This window comes from Lichenostomus cassidix, chromosome 1Ab (genome assembly GCF_008360975.1).
Source record: "Lichenostomus cassidix isolate B80296 chromosome 1Ab, HeHo_3.0, whole genome shotgun sequence".
In the NCBI taxonomy this organism is placed as follows: Eukaryota; Metazoa; Chordata; class Aves; order Passeriformes; family Meliphagidae; genus Lichenostomus; species Lichenostomus cassidix.
The window spans coordinates 5,217,070-5,233,993 of record NC_139481.1 but is presented as its reverse complement, the minus strand read 5'-3'; the positions used below and the strand labels follow the sequence as shown (position 1 = coordinate 5,233,993).

Genomic DNA, 16,924 nt, shown 5'->3' with positions numbered 1-16,924 from the left:
GACTTTGAACCTCGGTGTGATCTCGTTGCATGATTGCATCAGCGGTGGCAGGTAAGGTCAGCAGGAATAGAAGGAAGTACAAACAGCACTTCACACAGCACACCCGCAGCTGGGAGAGCCTGCAGCCAGCAGGGGTTACAGACCCAGTCAGCTCCAATAACCACCTGCATCAGTGGAGGGGCAGCGACTACAACTGGGATTATTCATGTTGAAGCAGAGGTCACTGCGTCTCCTGCTCCAGAGGCAAATCTGAGCCCTGCAGGGTGTCTCAGGAGGAGGTTTCCTTTGTGCACAGCACTGAGCCAGGGCAGCCCAGCAAGGCTCTGCTGCGGGCTGCACAGAGGAAGAAATTCCCTGTGTTTTCTTTTCCTTGTCACTGTAGCTCAGCACAGATGCAGAATATGTATGCAGAGAGGAAGGGAGGAGTTTTCCTTGCAGGATTGAGCTGCAGCCCCTCAAGGCACTTGGATTTGGGGTCACTGTGGCCACTACCAAGGAGTCACCATCCTGAATATGGAAGATCTGAATTCAGCTTCCCTCCTGGATGCCTTAAAACCCCAGCCAGTGTATCCCTAGCCCCTGGCATCTCCACATGGCTCAGTCCTGGGAGTCCTTGCTGTGCAGCACCAGCAGCTCAAACCTGTTCCTGTCCCCACATGATCTGCCATGTAGGACAAGGAGAACAAGGGGTCTGTGCAGGGCAGCTGCTGCTCACCAGGCAGAGGTGGGACAAGGAGATTTTGCCTGAGGAAATCACTGCTCTGGAGGGGCTGCAGCACTCTCAGCAGCGCTGGCTGCATTGTGGGACACCCTGTCCGTGGGTGCACCATGCAAGGGAGAACATTGCCAAATTCAGGACATCTGTACAAGTTCCAGACTGATGCAGCTACTCACATGGAATTATGAAAAATATTAGCAACTGAATTGAGAAGGCATTACAAAATACCTAAGGAGTAACAATACCAACTGGCATGCTGTGATTGATAGAAGCACCTAAGAGCCTCCACCTGTCACTGGGACCAGCACAGGCTGCACCAGCTGAGGAACTGCTGCCAGAGATGGAAAAACTCTTCCAAGGGGGCCAACTGCACAGCTGGGGCCAAGCCCTTGTTCCCTGCTGCATGGCTGGTGAGCCATGTGGGCTTCCCCTGCCACACAGAGATGAGTTTTCAGGGACATGAGGCCTCTGGCCACAGTTTGGCTTCTGCACTTGTCAAAGCTTGAGACTGAAACATGATCAGCTGGGATGAGTTAACTAATGTCAGGAATACACCTCAGCCCTGTTCAGAATTGTGTCACCAGGATGGCTTGCTTTCAACAAGCAGTGATGCTGAGCATCCCCAGACCTCACCACCTCCACCAGGACCTGCCAGCCTCTTTCCACCCCCATGCAGCCTCTGAGAACAGCTGACCCTTTGGTGCTGAGCTCTGGGGAGGCACAGGGACAAACAAAGAGGGAGGTGCTGGTCAGTGCTGCTCACTGGACTCACCAACATGGCCAAGGTTGTTGAACAATCACCCTGTCCTTTCCCAGTGCCTTTGGCTGCCAGCTGACAGGCACCCTAACGCTAGTATGATGCAAAAAACTGGGGGAAAGTTACCATTCCAGATCAAAGAGCTCAGCTCCAAGCCCCAGGTCACTGGGTCATGCATTATGCAACTGTACTGACCTGCAAAACACATCTAGCCTCTTGCTGTACTTCCATAAAGCACAGCCAGAAAGAATATGCAATATATCCTGCATGTCAGTGGAGACAAGACAGCAGAAGCAGCATTAAGAGGTCATCCCACAACTGTTTCTATTTAACAGGTGGCTACTCAGCTGCAGGTACAGAGGATAACATCACTAAGTTCTGGCAATTCCATTAGCTCTGTCATCCCTCCCCCAGCCACCTAGTGCTCTTTTAGGTGAAGGGAAAGGTTTATTGTGTTCTTTTCCCCCTTCCTCCCCTACAGTCTTTCTGTTTTATCCTGAGAAATGTAATTTCAAAAGGCACCAGCAGAATGATACACACATGTGGCTGATGGAGAAGCAAGCCGTGATTTCTGTCCCAAGACAGGGGAAAGCCAACAAACCTCTCCACAAGTTTCAGCAAGCATCAGGTAAAGACCTCCAGGGTGAGGAAGGAAAGAAAACACAAACCCTTGCATCTTATTCACACCCTCAAGCAGCAAGGAGCCTGGGACCCTCGAGGTGAACCTTTTGGGGTGCTCTGTCCCCAAGCCATGCACAGACAGAGCAAGCCAGCAAGCACATCAGGCAGTGACTGCTCACCCCCCAAGCAGGATGCCTGCAGATGGCTTTTCCAGGAGGCCTTGGAGGCAGCTTGAGGATTTTGCTGCTGAATCAGGCTTTCTGCAGCACAGGCAGAGCCCTGCTGCTGGCACTGAGCCCTGCAGCTGCACGACGCCTGGCACACGCCAGCATGGACAGTCCTGGGGGGACACGGGGCTGCCACTGCTCCCAGCCATGGCATCACTGCATCCTCTCAGCAGGCAAAGCTACAAAATAGGCACAAACCACAGGAAATATGTCCCTTTCTGGGACAGAAAGGACTTGTTGTACAGCACATGCCGTGGATGTTGGAACACAGAGCAGGGGTGTAGATTTGGCACTTGAGAGCAAACACTGTGTCCCTGCTATGCCACAGCACTGGCTGCCTTAGCCTTAAATATTTTGGTTATTCATCTAAGAGTACATGCTCTGAAATATGTAATTGTCAGGCTTTTCTGGCAGCTCTTCAAATGCAGCATGCCTTCCTTGGTCCTTCCTCCCAGACAGCTTCCACCTGCAGGGAAAGATGGCCTTGTCACTAAAAACCTCATTTCCAGCCGCCACCAACAGTTTATCTCTGCAGAGCAAGCAGCCAGGGCCATTTTTCTTCCTGCTTTGCCGTGGATTTTTCACAGCAAGAACACGTTGAGCATGAAGGCAGCACAGACATAGCCAAGCTCTGTGCACACCACAGCAATGCAGATGTGTACATTCTCCTTCTTTTGCCTTGCTGCAAGTTGTCTTACACAGAACTCAGGGCAAGCCTGGATACAATGCTGCCCCTAGGTTTTGGTGTCTCCTGAAAAGCCCAGAGCCCGTGTGTTTAATGTCTGGCTCACAGGAATGCTGTGAGAAGGGCAGGACCTGTGCAAGTTCATGGCAGAATATTCCTCAGCTGTGTTTGCAGAGCAGCTCCTCTCTTTTGGCAGAGGACAGGGGTGGCCAGGTAAAACTTCTGAGGGGGACACTGTGCAAGTGTCTCACTCCAGCTGGCAAAGGCAGAGACACAAGTAAGAGCAGCAACTCTGGAAAGGGAATTGACAGGGGCAATGACAGGAAGACAGGGGAATTGGAGATTAAAACATCAGATTGAAAAGGAACAATAAATCCCTGTTGGGGAATATAACTGGGGGGTAGAGCAGGAACAGAATGCAGCTCAGTAATGAGGCAGATGGTGTTTTCTTTGGGAACTGCAAATCCATTTGGGCTTTCTAACAAAGATGCCACACTATCATGAAATCAACTTGATCCATGACCTGCTGGAACAAGCAGCTCTGGCAGAGCCCACCTGGCCCAGCAGCACAAGCTGAGGCCAAGATGCTGTCCCAGCCCTGCAGCACCCCTGCTCTGCTGGGTCACAAAGACAAGGTGACAGCCAGGCTCAGTGTCACAGGCAGCACCCCACACATCAGGGCTGTCTAGAACCAGTAAAGGCTGAGGGTATTGGCAAAACACCATCGTGCTGCAAGGGTCAGGAAGGCTTCAGGCACGTGGTTTCCATCTCTAGGGGCTGCAGACAGTGACACAGAGCATTCCAGGACTGACACCCTCGGAGCAGGGATGTTCCTACCAGCCATCAGCACTCGTGTTCTGGCACTGCCGAGGCATTCTTGCAAAACACTTCCAGGGAAGGAGAGAGAGGAAAAACAGTGAGCTGCAGATGCTCACATCTAGCCCCCACCCCTCAGTTCCCTGTATTTCATTAGGCAAATACTCAGGGTCAATAGCATCAGCCTCTTTCCTGGAAATGAAATAGCTACAGCCAACTCTTGGGTTGCCAAGCTGGGGACCTGGGGGTGCAGGCAGAGCTCTCTGCTCTGCAGTCAGCTTCTTTTGGTGTCTTCAGCACAGCATTGCTTCCATGTCTCTCCTTTGCTGTGGTTTGGGTAACACACGTGTGTGAAACCCAGGGCAAGAGCTCCCACCCACACACTTGGTTTCCTCATGGAAGCCTTGGCAGAAGTGCTCAGGAATAAATGGGTATCAAGGAGTGCATCAGCCCTTTGAAACCAACCCTTCCCATCTGCTCTCCTTGACTAGCAGTCAGCTCACACCACAGGGAGAGGAACAGGTACAGAGCTCACCTAACAGCATTTTACAGTGCTCCTTCTGATGAAAAAGTCGAGACTGTGCCAATGGAACCATTGCAGAATGGTGTTGTGCTGCCGTGGTGCTTGCAAATACACAAATATCCTTACATCCTTCTAGGCTTCACATCCATTTATATGTTATCATCAGTTTTTCATGGACCATAGTATTTAGTTCTTGCATTTTCCTCTCTTGTGGAAGTTCTCATCATGTTTTGGGCTCAAACTCTCTCTTTACAAGCCACCTCTGGCCCTTCATTCCATGCTGTTTGCTTACAGAGGGTGCTGTGCTTCTGGCTGGAGCTGGCATTGCACACACTGTTAAGAAAAGCCCATCTGTGAGTCTGCAAGGTCAGGGCATTTTGTGGAAAGTAACAACAAATAGGCAGGTACTGTTTAAAGTGCATCTCAGACCTTCAGTCACTGAGGTGCTCTGCTTTAGCAGTCTTGCTTGCAGAGGATTGAGCACCAGCCCCTGTGCTTTGTCAAAGTGATGTTCCTGCCTTATATGAAAAGATGCTTCAAAACACTTCTATGTCCCAACTTAAAAAAAACCCCAAGCAAACTAAAGAAATTGTGCTCCAGTCATAGGAACACTATGCAAATAGCCATGAGCTGATTTTTTCCAGGGAGGTTCCTTACCTCTAACACTGCTGATAGAAAGTCAATATTTAACAGAGCAGATGCCACAGAGATACACTTCTGTTTCTGGAAATAGCCCTGAAGGCCATATTGAACATGCCCTGACATCCCCAAATCACAAACTCACCACGTGGCCCCAGGGACAGCCACAGCTGGATCTCAGAGAGCTGCCTGTGTTTATCTGCAGACTGGTGAGGAGACACAAGGGAGAATGACCCAGTTAAGTTGCAGTCCTGAAAAGCTGTAGTAATTCCAGGGTCTGCAAAGACACTGCAAACCCCACGGGATAAGTGCAGCACCAACTTTCTCCAAGTACTTTCAGTTGGGAAAACAAATTGCAGAGGTTTTTCATAGCTTAAAGTAGCAATAAAGTGCTTCTAATGGTAACAATTCCTCAGCCCAGCTGAACAACACATGGCTTTCTAGAATTGTTGAGGCATGGTACATGTAGATTTCACTGGGATCCATTTCTTTTTCTTCTCTTCTTTTGAATTTCCAATCTTTTCATTTTAGTGACAGATAGATTGCAAGATGGATCCCAGTAAAGAGACACTTGAAGTTTTTCTTTCTTCTCTGTGACACTCAAGGAAACACCTTTAACCAACAACCACAATCTCACAGAAAAGATCCTACTGCGTTCTCACCCATCCTTTCTCAAGGAGTGAAAGCCTAAAAATTGCTGACTGGTCTAAAATCCTTCTGAATGGTTTACTGCATGCACAAACACCTGCAGAGCAAAGTCACTCTTAGGCTCTGGGAACACTGTCAGGCAACCTGGAGCAGGGAAGCTGCAGGGAAGGTCAAAGAACCAAGAAAAAAATAAAAGGTTATAAGCCATTACATAAGGAATCCCAGCAGCAAGATGCTTTTGCTCTGCCTTCACATGGGTGTCTTTAACCCCTGACAGTAACAGCCAGGACTACAATGTTGGTTTTCTGATAGAGAAGAACACTGAAAATTCCAAGCCTACCAGAGCAGTACAAACTCCCCACAAATCCAAGCCACAAAAACTGTCACAGACTGGTATTTTCACTTCCCTCCTCTCTCCCCCAGCCTTCTCCCCAAAAAAGCAATTGAGTAAAAACAAACAGTTTTAGTTTAAGGCAGTGGTTGTATTAAGTCCAAGTTAGTTTGAAATAAAAATAGAATTGTTTGGGGGTTTTTTTCCCCATTGAATAAAAGCAGTATTAAAACCTGCTCCCCTTTCACACATAACATAGGTGCAAGGAATTTGCATTTTCCCTGCAGAAGAATGCTGTGGGAAAGACATCCCATACACATCTCCTGGCTTCATGGGAACTGGAGGTAAACTCGAGGAGCAGCTGAGAGATGCAATAAAAAGATTGGCTTTATTCTATTGTAGGGATATCCCTTTGACTGTGACCCTGCCGTTTTAGTCATGGTTTCTCTGGGGTACATCATGCCTAACATCTCCCACTGTACGTCCCTGAGAGCAGAGGAAGTGCTGGCCTCCGAGGCAGCAAGCGGGGTGAGTGCAGTCCTTTGTTTTTACCGGATATTTTCAGGGCAGCACAGAAAAAGCAATCACATCTGGGACCACCTCAAGGGGCTGCTGGCAAAAATCCAGAGGCTCCACAGAAGAAGCAGCAGATTGCGGATTTCGGTGCCTTGGGCAGGATGTCTGTTTCCACAATGGCCGGGGAAGGAAGCAATATAAAGGGAGATGGTCTGATAAGAGCAGGGCTGTGATAAAAAGACTCTGTTCAGTATTAATTTATTTCAGCAAGAAGAAAGGTACCCACAGTCACCGGGTTACAGACATTAGTCTCTTACCTCAGTGAAAAGGGAAGTGGTTAGTCTTGAGGCAATGTTGAATACTACATTTTAAAACAAGTGAAAAAATAGAGAGCAGAACAGATGTGACAGACAGTGGGTTCTTCTCATTCATCCTGCAGTTTTGCAGAAAGTTGTTATAATCATTTCTACATCAATGTCGATGCTGGTGGCTGTGTCCTGCTTTGTCCCAGACAGAGGAACTTAGCAGCTGCAAGGTGAAGCTCTTTGTGAAATCAAAGCATTTGTCAAATCAAGCATCATTTCCACAATAAAAACTACCAGCCTTTAACTTACAAATTTGTTCTGCTGCCCTTGGCTAGCTGGGAACACTCACATCAGGGAGCAGAGTGGCGTTACTGACTCGCCTATAAAGAGTTTTACTAAAACTTTAAAAAGCACTGTACCATGGGACACTCCCCTCTGCTGGCTGCCAGCTGGTCTTTATGCTACCTCGCCTTATTTTTTTACCAAGGGGAAAAGATTTTGGAAGTGAAGTTTAAGGCCAGGATTCTCTGTATAAACACCACCATTCTCATGATGCATAATCACTTTCTCTCACCTCCCAGCAGCTGCCCATGGCACACTGTCCCACCTGCCCTCGGTGTGGGCTCGTGTCACCTTTTCCAGGTGTAGTTTTGTGCATTCCTATGTCAAACGGCAGCACTGCCAGCTGCAGGGGGATGGATGGCTGCCCCGACACTGCTCGGACTCCAAGTTTTCTCTTTGGAGGAATTCTCGCAGGCTGGCAGGCAGGAGGTGATGCTGCAGGCTGTGCCATGAGCTCCTCCTCGTGGTCAGGAACGCTGCAGTCACTTCCCTGCGTTAGGAGCTCAGGGATAAAAACACAGCTTTCGAATAAAAACACAGCTTTCTGACATTCTTCTCTTCTATACTCAAGAAAAGCACGAAGTGGAAACATAAAATGATCCACATTTTCTGGGAGTGATGTAAAGGCTTTTATTCCTCACTGCTTGCAGATGTGGCTAAAGGGAATGAACACATCCTTATCCCTCACATTTGGGTTTTTGGGTTTTTTTTTCATAAAAATCACAAGTTTCAAATTTTATTCCTAGCAGAAGACATAATTTAATTTGCTGTGCTTTCCACAGTTGTATGACCCACAGCCAAGGAAATATATCATTCCTAAATATTTACATCTGTTGAAGCATTCTCCATGCTGAGTATGACATTACAGCACTACAGAATGCCTTCTGATTTCTTTATAAAGATAAGTACTTAAATATAGAAATATGAAAAAATATTAATTCATATTAATTTAATATACACACTCTACCAACCAGGTAGTAGAAACAACCTTGGCACCACATTTGCCTTTGCTCAGAGCCTTGCCATCAAAAACTGACTTGACCTACTGGGAAATTTCAGAAGGAGGCATCAGGCAGTTTCTTCAGAGTGTAGAGAGTGCTGCTAGTAGAAAGTGTTACTAATCCTGTACTGTAAAATATAGTGAGAGTTTGCATCAGCAAAGAAAAAAAATACAGAAATGGCTGAATGTCTTGACCAACTGGAAATGAACTTAAGTACTATTTTGTTGTCTATTGAAATGTGAAATAAAAGGATTAGTGAAGAAATTCCTTTAATCATAGCTAATATTGCTGGAGTTTGGTAGCTGCCATTTTATGCTGTTCAAAACTCTTTGAGATTAGAGGCAACAGAAAACTAGTGGCAGCATCACTGAAAACAGTCTGTGATCTATCAGGGCATAGCAGGGGCTCTGCATTGGGAGTACAGAAGGTTTGTGTAGAGGAAATGTCTCACATCTGAACCCTGAGTGCTACACAGGAATTCCCACTCTCCAAACACATCACTTGCTCCAGTACAGATCACTTCCCCTTACAAACCTCATTCATAAGGAAATTGGGATGTGTAACATAAATCTCTTTAGTGTTCTGTACGAACTGAACTCCTTAAAGTGAAATCCTCTTAATAGTGAAGAAAATGCACTGACAGAACCAGTGTCTAAAATAACTTCCTGCAGCACCAGAAGAGGCATGTTATACAGTGTTTTTGTGGTTTCAGCTGAACAGCTCTGCTCCATCCATTTCATGATGGAATGGTTTTGTAGAAATGGTTTTATTTCTACAAGTGCTGGTTGAGCACAGGAAAATCTTTACCAGGTCAGACTTGTAACAAGGCTATTCAAAGACCTTTTGTAAAACAGTAAAAAACCCTTTGTGACTAGAAATCAACAACTTAAAGCACAAGATTTGGTATCTTCTTCAAATTAATACTAGGCTGCAACTGCTGCCAAGTTAAACCAGATTTCCACTGTTCACATCCTATTTTAGAAGACCAGAGTAGCAGTTCCTAGAGTTTCTTTGGCTTTTAGCTTAACCAGAACAAAAAGCCACCTTTTATCTTTATGACCAAGGTGTACAATTCATGGGCAAATGTTTCTTCCAGATAAATACCACATTCTCCAAGTATGGATGGGAACTTTACTCATACTCATTGCAGCAAAAATGACTTACAAATAAATTTTGGGGCAAAGCATCACAAACAAGCAGACTCTTTGTATACTGGTTTTTTTAGTTGACTTATATGTTCCAAAGTAGAGTATTTTTTTCAAGACCAAAGCAAATACAGCAGAAGCAGTACAGATAAATAGATCTATTAAGTCAAACACAATTCTTCAAAAATTTGCAGTAGTTATTCTAAAGACTGAATATAATTGGCTTTAGAGAAATCAGACCTTAGTCTAGACAAAGCAAACTGTGCTATCAGCCAGCTGGTAGGTGGAATACTATGAGCTCTGGCAATGACAGATTTTATTCACTGTCTTGATCACCAGCTTTTTTTTTCTGCAGGTGAAAACTTCACTCACTGACCATTGTAGAAACAGAGGTGTTTAACAATCCTGGTTGTATGAGAAGGAATAATAGTAACATTCTGGTTTTACAGTTTCAGTCATTAACTTTTGGCTTAGGACAGCTGACATTACTTACCAGCACTAAAAGTGTAATTTCATGGGCTCCCAGGATAAATACTTCTACACAAAGAAAAAACTAAGTTTCTACAGAAACTAACAGTCAGCATGATTGACTTCACCATATTCCTGTTAGTCAGGTTTCCATCATCAATCCAAAGTTCCACCCAAACAAAACGAACCAGAAGAGGTTTGGTTGAACAGGTTAACTAATGAGCCATCACCACAAAAGCTTCACAACTTCAGCAGGTCAGGACTAACCCTCTGGAGAAAGAGCTGAACTTCACTAAATGCACAGAAATGAAAAGCAAGTCTGTAGGCACTTTACAAGGGGGTATTTACCTCAAATGCAGTAGAATATTGTTGATTAAAAACCAGAAGCAGTAACTTTAGTTTTCAGATACAAAGAAGGGTATCTTGTCCATTCCCTGACTTTAGAAATTCAACTCTTTTGCTGGATTTGGTAGCCTTGAAATCTTTAAAATCCATCTGTCCCTTAGGAAAGAATAATTCACATATTTGCCCATCCTCTGCAAACAGAAATGCAGAAGACCAGAAACTCTGACTTTTAATGAAAATATGGCTCCAGCTGCTGAAGGCTATCCGGTAGCATTTAAAGCAGCACTTGAAATATTTCACATTTTCCAGTGTATTATCCTATTATCCACTAAACAGATGTCACAGAAAAAAAAATCTCTGAAGCATAGCTGGCAAAACCAGGAGGGCAAATAGTAAAGTTGTTTCTGTAGGTTTTTATATGGGTATGAAACTCATATTTGGGGCCCACTGAGGAGCTCTCTCAAGTCTATCACTTTAGGACCAAAACACTACTATGAGCAGTGAGTTGTGTGACAAATCCAGATGGGTGTTTGATGGGAATGCATAGGTTGTAGCATTGCTCTTCAATCACAGTGATTAAAACCTTTTCAAAACAGGCAGTTGCTCTGACAGACAAACAGCTCCTCCAGATCTTTGGCAAATCTTGGCCTAACCGAATTTAAAATCAGTTTTAATACATTAATTGAGAAGATGCAAAGGTGTGTCAAAATACAATGGAAACAGATTTCTGGATGTATAAATATTTCATCTTCAGCCCCTGTACTTGACTCATGATTTTTCCTCATGATTTCTTACTCCACTCAAATGAAATTTGTTTTTTAAACAGCACAGAAGTTTCTGCTTCCAAAATCTACAACACTATCATGTTTTAAACTTCAGGCCACAAAACTTCCAGTTTGTTGTGGTTTTTTAAAGTGTTTTATCAATGGGAAAAACCAGCAGGGAAGTCCTCCAGGACAAAAGCAAGGATGACAAAGCATATGTAAGTGTGCAAGAGAAAGCTCTTCTTCCAGAAACTGCACACGCTTCAAGGAAAAAGGAAAAAACCAAAACAACCAATAAATCAAGAGATCAGTCAGCCATCAGTAGCATGAGACAAACCTGAACAAAAACCAAGAGCAAGAATACGAAATTACCATTTGACACCTTCCTTACAGATCTAGATCTGATAATATGATGAATCACAAACACTTCCATCGCCTTTTTATATTAGGATTCAAAAAGAATATACACATCTTCACAAAATGCATTTAGTTGCCATATAATATACTTGGATTGAAATGAAATTTGCACTTTGAAAAAATTCAGGAAAAAAAAAAACTGCTATTAGAATATTCCTTCACATTTCTCCACAAAATTTCTTCTTTAAAATGTGACACGCAAAGGGCATAGAGATTGGACCTAGAAAAGCATTTTTCTCCTGACGATATTCTGTACATTTTACTGTATTTACACTGAAGCAAATGAGCAGAAGTCTGAAGAAATTAAACACTTTCGAGTGCTAAAATCAAAACATAAGCATACATTTTTTTAATTTCAGTATTTTAAAGTACAGAAAGTGGAAACTATGAATATCAAATACAAATTTAAACAAAGCCACTTGTCCTCCCCTAGAATAATCAATGTGAACTACTTATAGAAACTTACAAATTTAAAGTAAAATCAAAACAAAATAAATACTGTACATACACTTTCCCTGCCTGCAGGCAAAAGAGGATGGGAAATACTGTTATGAATTGAAAAAAATGCTCTTAAAGCTGCAGCATCCCATTTCCCAGCCAAATACTTAACACAGTAGTGCGTTTCTGTAAAAAGGAAGACACACATACACCGACCCCTACTGAGCAGACAAGCTAATATTTTCAGAAACATTAAGAAGGAAAGATAGAAATTAGACTATGAGAGTAGAAAAAGGAGAGGAAAAGACAAATGGGCCAGCAAAACATTACTACAAAACTAGTAAATATAGCCAAGAACTAGCCCCTTTTTTTTTTCAAATTCCATGGGTTTTTTTTAAAAAAGATTCACCAAAGCATTGGCAGCAATAGACATTTCCCAGCAGAAGTGACAATACATATCAATATAATCTCTTAAAGTGATCCCTTTCATTCCCTTCCCACAGCATGAAACTCTTATGGCTTAATTTATATTAAAAGTAGAAAAAGTCTTTTTTTTTTTCCAAACAGAAATGCAGCCTATGAAGAACATGCATTTCCTTATCAGTGCTACTTTTATTTCCCATCCACTGCATGACTTATCATTCACACTCTCCCACAAAGAGTGTTACCAGGGTGGTTTTTTCGTTGGGTTTATTTTTTGGAAAAACGGATGTTGCAGCTTTTCATCTTGTCTCACAATAAACAGTAAGGCCCTTGGTTCCATTTCTATTTCTTCTGTCAAACAGTAGCACTGGGCTCACTCAGCCTCAGAACTACAAACAGCTTTTAATGGTCTGGAAGTATTATGTGAATGACACTCTGGAAAGACACAAGACTTGGGGGTTGTGGTGGGAGTGTGAAGGGACAGGAGGGTGTGTGGAGCCTAAAGAGGGCACTGGGTCATTCGAATTTCAGTTCTGCTTAGTCTCCACAGCTACCAAAAAGGGGTTGGGCAAGATTCTCACCAGCTCTGGCTTGGAAATCCTGCAAAAAAAAAAATCTTTTCAACACTTGCAACTGCATGGCCTCGTGAATGAAGGTAGCTTATGCCTTAGAGCAAAGCCCAGGGAAAGCTGAAGCGTCTAAAATGGGATTGTGACACTGTGCTCTCTTACATCTCTACCAAAGGTAACACAAGCACTTCAACCACCAAAAAAAAAAAAAAAAATCAAAACCCCAAACCCCCCAATGTGATCAGAAAATGATGATTTTAACTCTCAACATCTAACCCTTTCAAAATTCTCGTTAAGAATGAATTCATGTAGAGTATTATAGGTTGCATAGGTAATCTACCTCAGAGGTCAACAAAGGCTACCCTGTAGCCAGGGTTTATTAGCAAGTAGAGTAGGAGAAGAAAAGGGAAAGTTGCTGGAAGAGTCTTTGATACAGTTTCTAGGTGGTCTTTCCATTTTCATGGGGTTTTTTTGCAATTGTAGGAATATGAGAACCTAAGAGAGTGGGAAAATCCCTATAATATTTCATTTCTTATTGTTCTGTCTACAAAAAAATTAAAAAATAAAATTGTTATGCCAAATCCAAGTTCTCTGACTTTTAGAAGAAGATAATCCTTGAAAATGAATTACCATAGCAGGCTTAATTCACTGCTGTCCAGCTGTCCAGTGTTCCCTACTCCCTCCCTCCTCCACCCCAAGTGAGACAGCAAGGAAAAAAATTGGGCTTTTTCTCTCCACTACAGCAACACAAGGTTCAGTCCATCTACAGAAAGATTGGTGCAGAAGTGATTTCAGCTAGAACAATAAATATATCTCTACATACAAGTACACAAAACAAGTGAGGTCATCACATCCTCTTCATGAGCTACCAGGAGACTTCTTTTTCCCCTTTTCTTTTTTTTTTTTTTTTTAAATAATACTGCTCAACATGGCATTTTCTTTTAAATTACTTATTCTGAGTTGGAACATCAGATTTAACTTCTGCTGGAAGCATGTGTATCTGAAGAAAATGGGAATGAACCTCTGCCTGTTGACAGCCTGTGAAGAGACTATTACATAAATTCATGACAGTGGAGAGCCACTTGGAAAAAAAAGGTAGGAAACAGAGTAAAAGAAAGGATAAAACCAAGAAGAAATATATATGGGTCCAGCCATATCTATGTTTCAACAGTAAGACACAGATAAATAGTGTGGATGGTCAGAAAAGAGTCTTTGTATAAACCAGTCACATGTACAAGAAAGCATACTCCGTATTTGAAAATTCCTTACTCCAGATTCTATTCTGGCATACTTTTAACTTCAGATAAAAATCTGTCTTTTAAGGAGAGAACTCATTCTTTCTGCTCTGAATCTGATGGCTACCCTAAACTGGAATTTTCTACCATTAGAAATTGTACAGCCAGCAGGAAGGAAACAGTTTGGTTTAAAATGCTAAAGCTAAAACAGTTTCCAAAGCCTGGCAGGCATTAAATCATTTGCTCAAGTTTAAACAAAGAGAGAATTTATATGGGTATATAGCTTTAACTAATATGGACAACATAGTTTATTTCTTTAACTTACTTTGGTGAGAACATATTAGAAGATAGTTAAAATATTGTCTTTTAACTATTTCCATCTAGAAAATAAAGCACCTGAGAACAGCAAGTCCCTATAGTCATTTTCAGCACCTGTATAGTAGTTCTTAGCTTATCTTCTGCTTTTCAGAAATCCTTTACTACCTCCATTCCCAATATTCTAAAGGGATAATGTGTGTTAAATAAAAAAAAAATACTGAAAACTTGTTTGTGTGAAATATTAACTAGCAAACCAAAAAAAAAGATTAAAAAATTCACCCATACAAGTCACAAAACAAGTCAAGTCATTATGATGTAAAAGTAGGGCTGCAAAACACACTCCTAATTATCATTTTCAAGCTCCAGACAAAGTAAAGCTATGAAAGCTACCTGACTTTCTTGCAGTGGCACCATATTTTGATGTTTCTCCATTTATAAAGAGGATAACATAGTGCTGATTCCGACCCTGCAGCAATAAAGAACACCTGACATCAGAACTATTTCCACAAATTTCTAAAGGCTTTCATAATCTAGCCTAAATAAAAATAACTCTGCACAAATATTCTAGAAAATAAAAAGGAGTTTGCTTTTAAACCACAAGAGAAAATTATTCCAGTATAGAATATGGAGGAAGGAAAAACTGGTGTCGAAAATTAAATCAATTTGATGACCTGGACAGCTATGCAGGAGTATTTTTACTCTTACCAATCAAAAAACAACCCAACCAACCAACAATATTGTTGTCACTAGCATATCAATGTTTACATTTTGGCTGGACCCTGCAAAATGCCCTTTTTCCAGAATCAAGTAAAAGTATTCCCCTTTCCGCCTTCATCCCCTCGAAAGTTAAATATTTAATTTTATATTACAGAAAAATACAAATTTTAAATCAAAATTATTTACAATAATTCAGAATTGACATTTGCTATCAGCTCTGCACGAAGCCTGACACAAATGATCATTCTGATACCAGTAAGCTACTTAAATGCTTATGTCTGTGGACCAGTTAAGACTTTGAATTTGCTGTCTCGCCCAGCTTTGAAAGCAACACCCATTGTTCTCCTGCTTTCATGACTCTTCAGTAAAATGTGTTTAACGTACAACATCAACATTTTAATGCTTCTTCCATGCTACATTGAGGAAAATGCCAAATCTTATGATTGCAATGTGTATCTTCTGAGTTATTTGAGAGCAACTGGTCTGAAGAAACGTTTATCTTAACTGATGTCCTCGTTCCTCCAAAAGATATATTGGGTTTTCCTCCTCAGTACCAACTCTTCAATAACTTGCACAAATACAAATTCAGAGAGTCTTTTTACAGAAGAAAATTATCAGAGACAGATCATCAGGAGGAAAAGTATGCACTGGGATTTGGAGGAAAGAGGTGCAGTTTAAAACAAGTTAGCTACTGGACTGACATAAGATTCTTCTGTCTTTAGGAGTCTCTTCTAGTCCATTAAATAAATAAATCTGATATTAAAAAGGACAGGTCAAAAAATAATCAAGCTGGCAGAGAATATGCAACTTGCAAATCAACAGAAGCCCAGCCAACAGCTTACAAAAAGCAGGAAAAAAAATAAGATTCCTTATGCCTTAATTTAAAAAATAATTAATAATGCATCTCACCCCTATTTAAGACTATAACCTGAATATCAAATTTAGGAGTCCAGACTAATCACAATTAATGTGGCTCTCCACTGCACCAAACACACATTATCAAAACAATTTAAAACTTTCACATTATTAAATCTAAATTAATAACCCCCACAGAAAAAGTCTCCCAAATAAATAGTTTCTTAAATGAATTTAAAAGTTGTGAAAATCTATCAGAAATAAATTATTGATAAACCACCTTCATCATCTTCCCCTCATTAATTTAGGTCAGAAACTACCAGCAACAAATGATATTCAAGCCCTGATGAGAGACTATTTCTCACAGTCTGTGTCTCTCCAAATATTCCCCCATTCCCATATGGTTATTGCTGAGCAGGTGTGGCACAGTGAAAATGCAGCATTGGGTTGGTTTTTTTTTTTTCTGTGTGTTTTTTTCTTTTTTTTCCTTTTTTTTTTTTTTCTTTTTTCCTTCTTTCTTTTGTTCATCAGGCAGTGAAAATTTTCTATGGTACATGCAAGTCTGCTTCAAGCAGAGGAATAACAGCAGCTCCAGGCTCTGTTGCCCTCAATACTGGTCTGTGTAGGAAAGACAGCAGTAGTAGAAGTAGCAGCTACATTAAACAAAGAAGCGAGCGTGGCCATTCCGGTTCAGCTTCAGGATCTTCCCAAGGCGCTGTTTTGCAGTTGCCATTCCTTTCTTTGGACGTTTGCCTGAAAAAGGCAAAAAAAAAATAAAATGTTGAGAAGGAATTTTAATCAGAACAATGGTGAAAAGCCAGCTGTCAAGCTGAAGCAGGTGAAATTTTCACCTGTTTGCAAATAAGGAATCAGAATTGTAAAATTTAAAAAAAAAAAAGATCAGGAGCTGTTTTCTCAAGACTCTGGCTAGCACTATCATAAATAAAATTAGTATATTATTTACAAACATTTCCAGTCTGTGAAGGGCAGTGGGTGTAGTAGGGGAGAACCTAAACTGAACTTGCTGAATTTTACTCAAGTTACTCCCTTGAGTAAATTATAGAATATAGAAAAATCATAGAATATAGATTTCTCTTCTAT

At 41.8% G+C, this 16,924-nt stretch overlaps 1 protein-coding gene across 2 annotated transcripts in view; it reads right to left on the bottom strand.

Annotated features, from left to right (window-relative positions):
* Positions 1-11,589: 11,589 nt before the first annotated feature.
* Positions 11,590-16,924, bottom strand: part of KDM7A (lysine demethylase 7A) — a 52,562-nt gene continuing 47,227 nt past the window's right edge. For both annotated transcript variants that reach the window (XM_085049550.1, XM_085049551.1), the window contains exon 20: positions 11,590-16,576. In XM_085049550.1, coding sequence (XP_084905676.1) covers positions 16,482-16,576 — 95 coding nt within the window. In that variant the 3' untranslated portion in view covers positions 11,590-16,481. The remainder of the gene's footprint in view (positions 16,577-16,924) is intronic.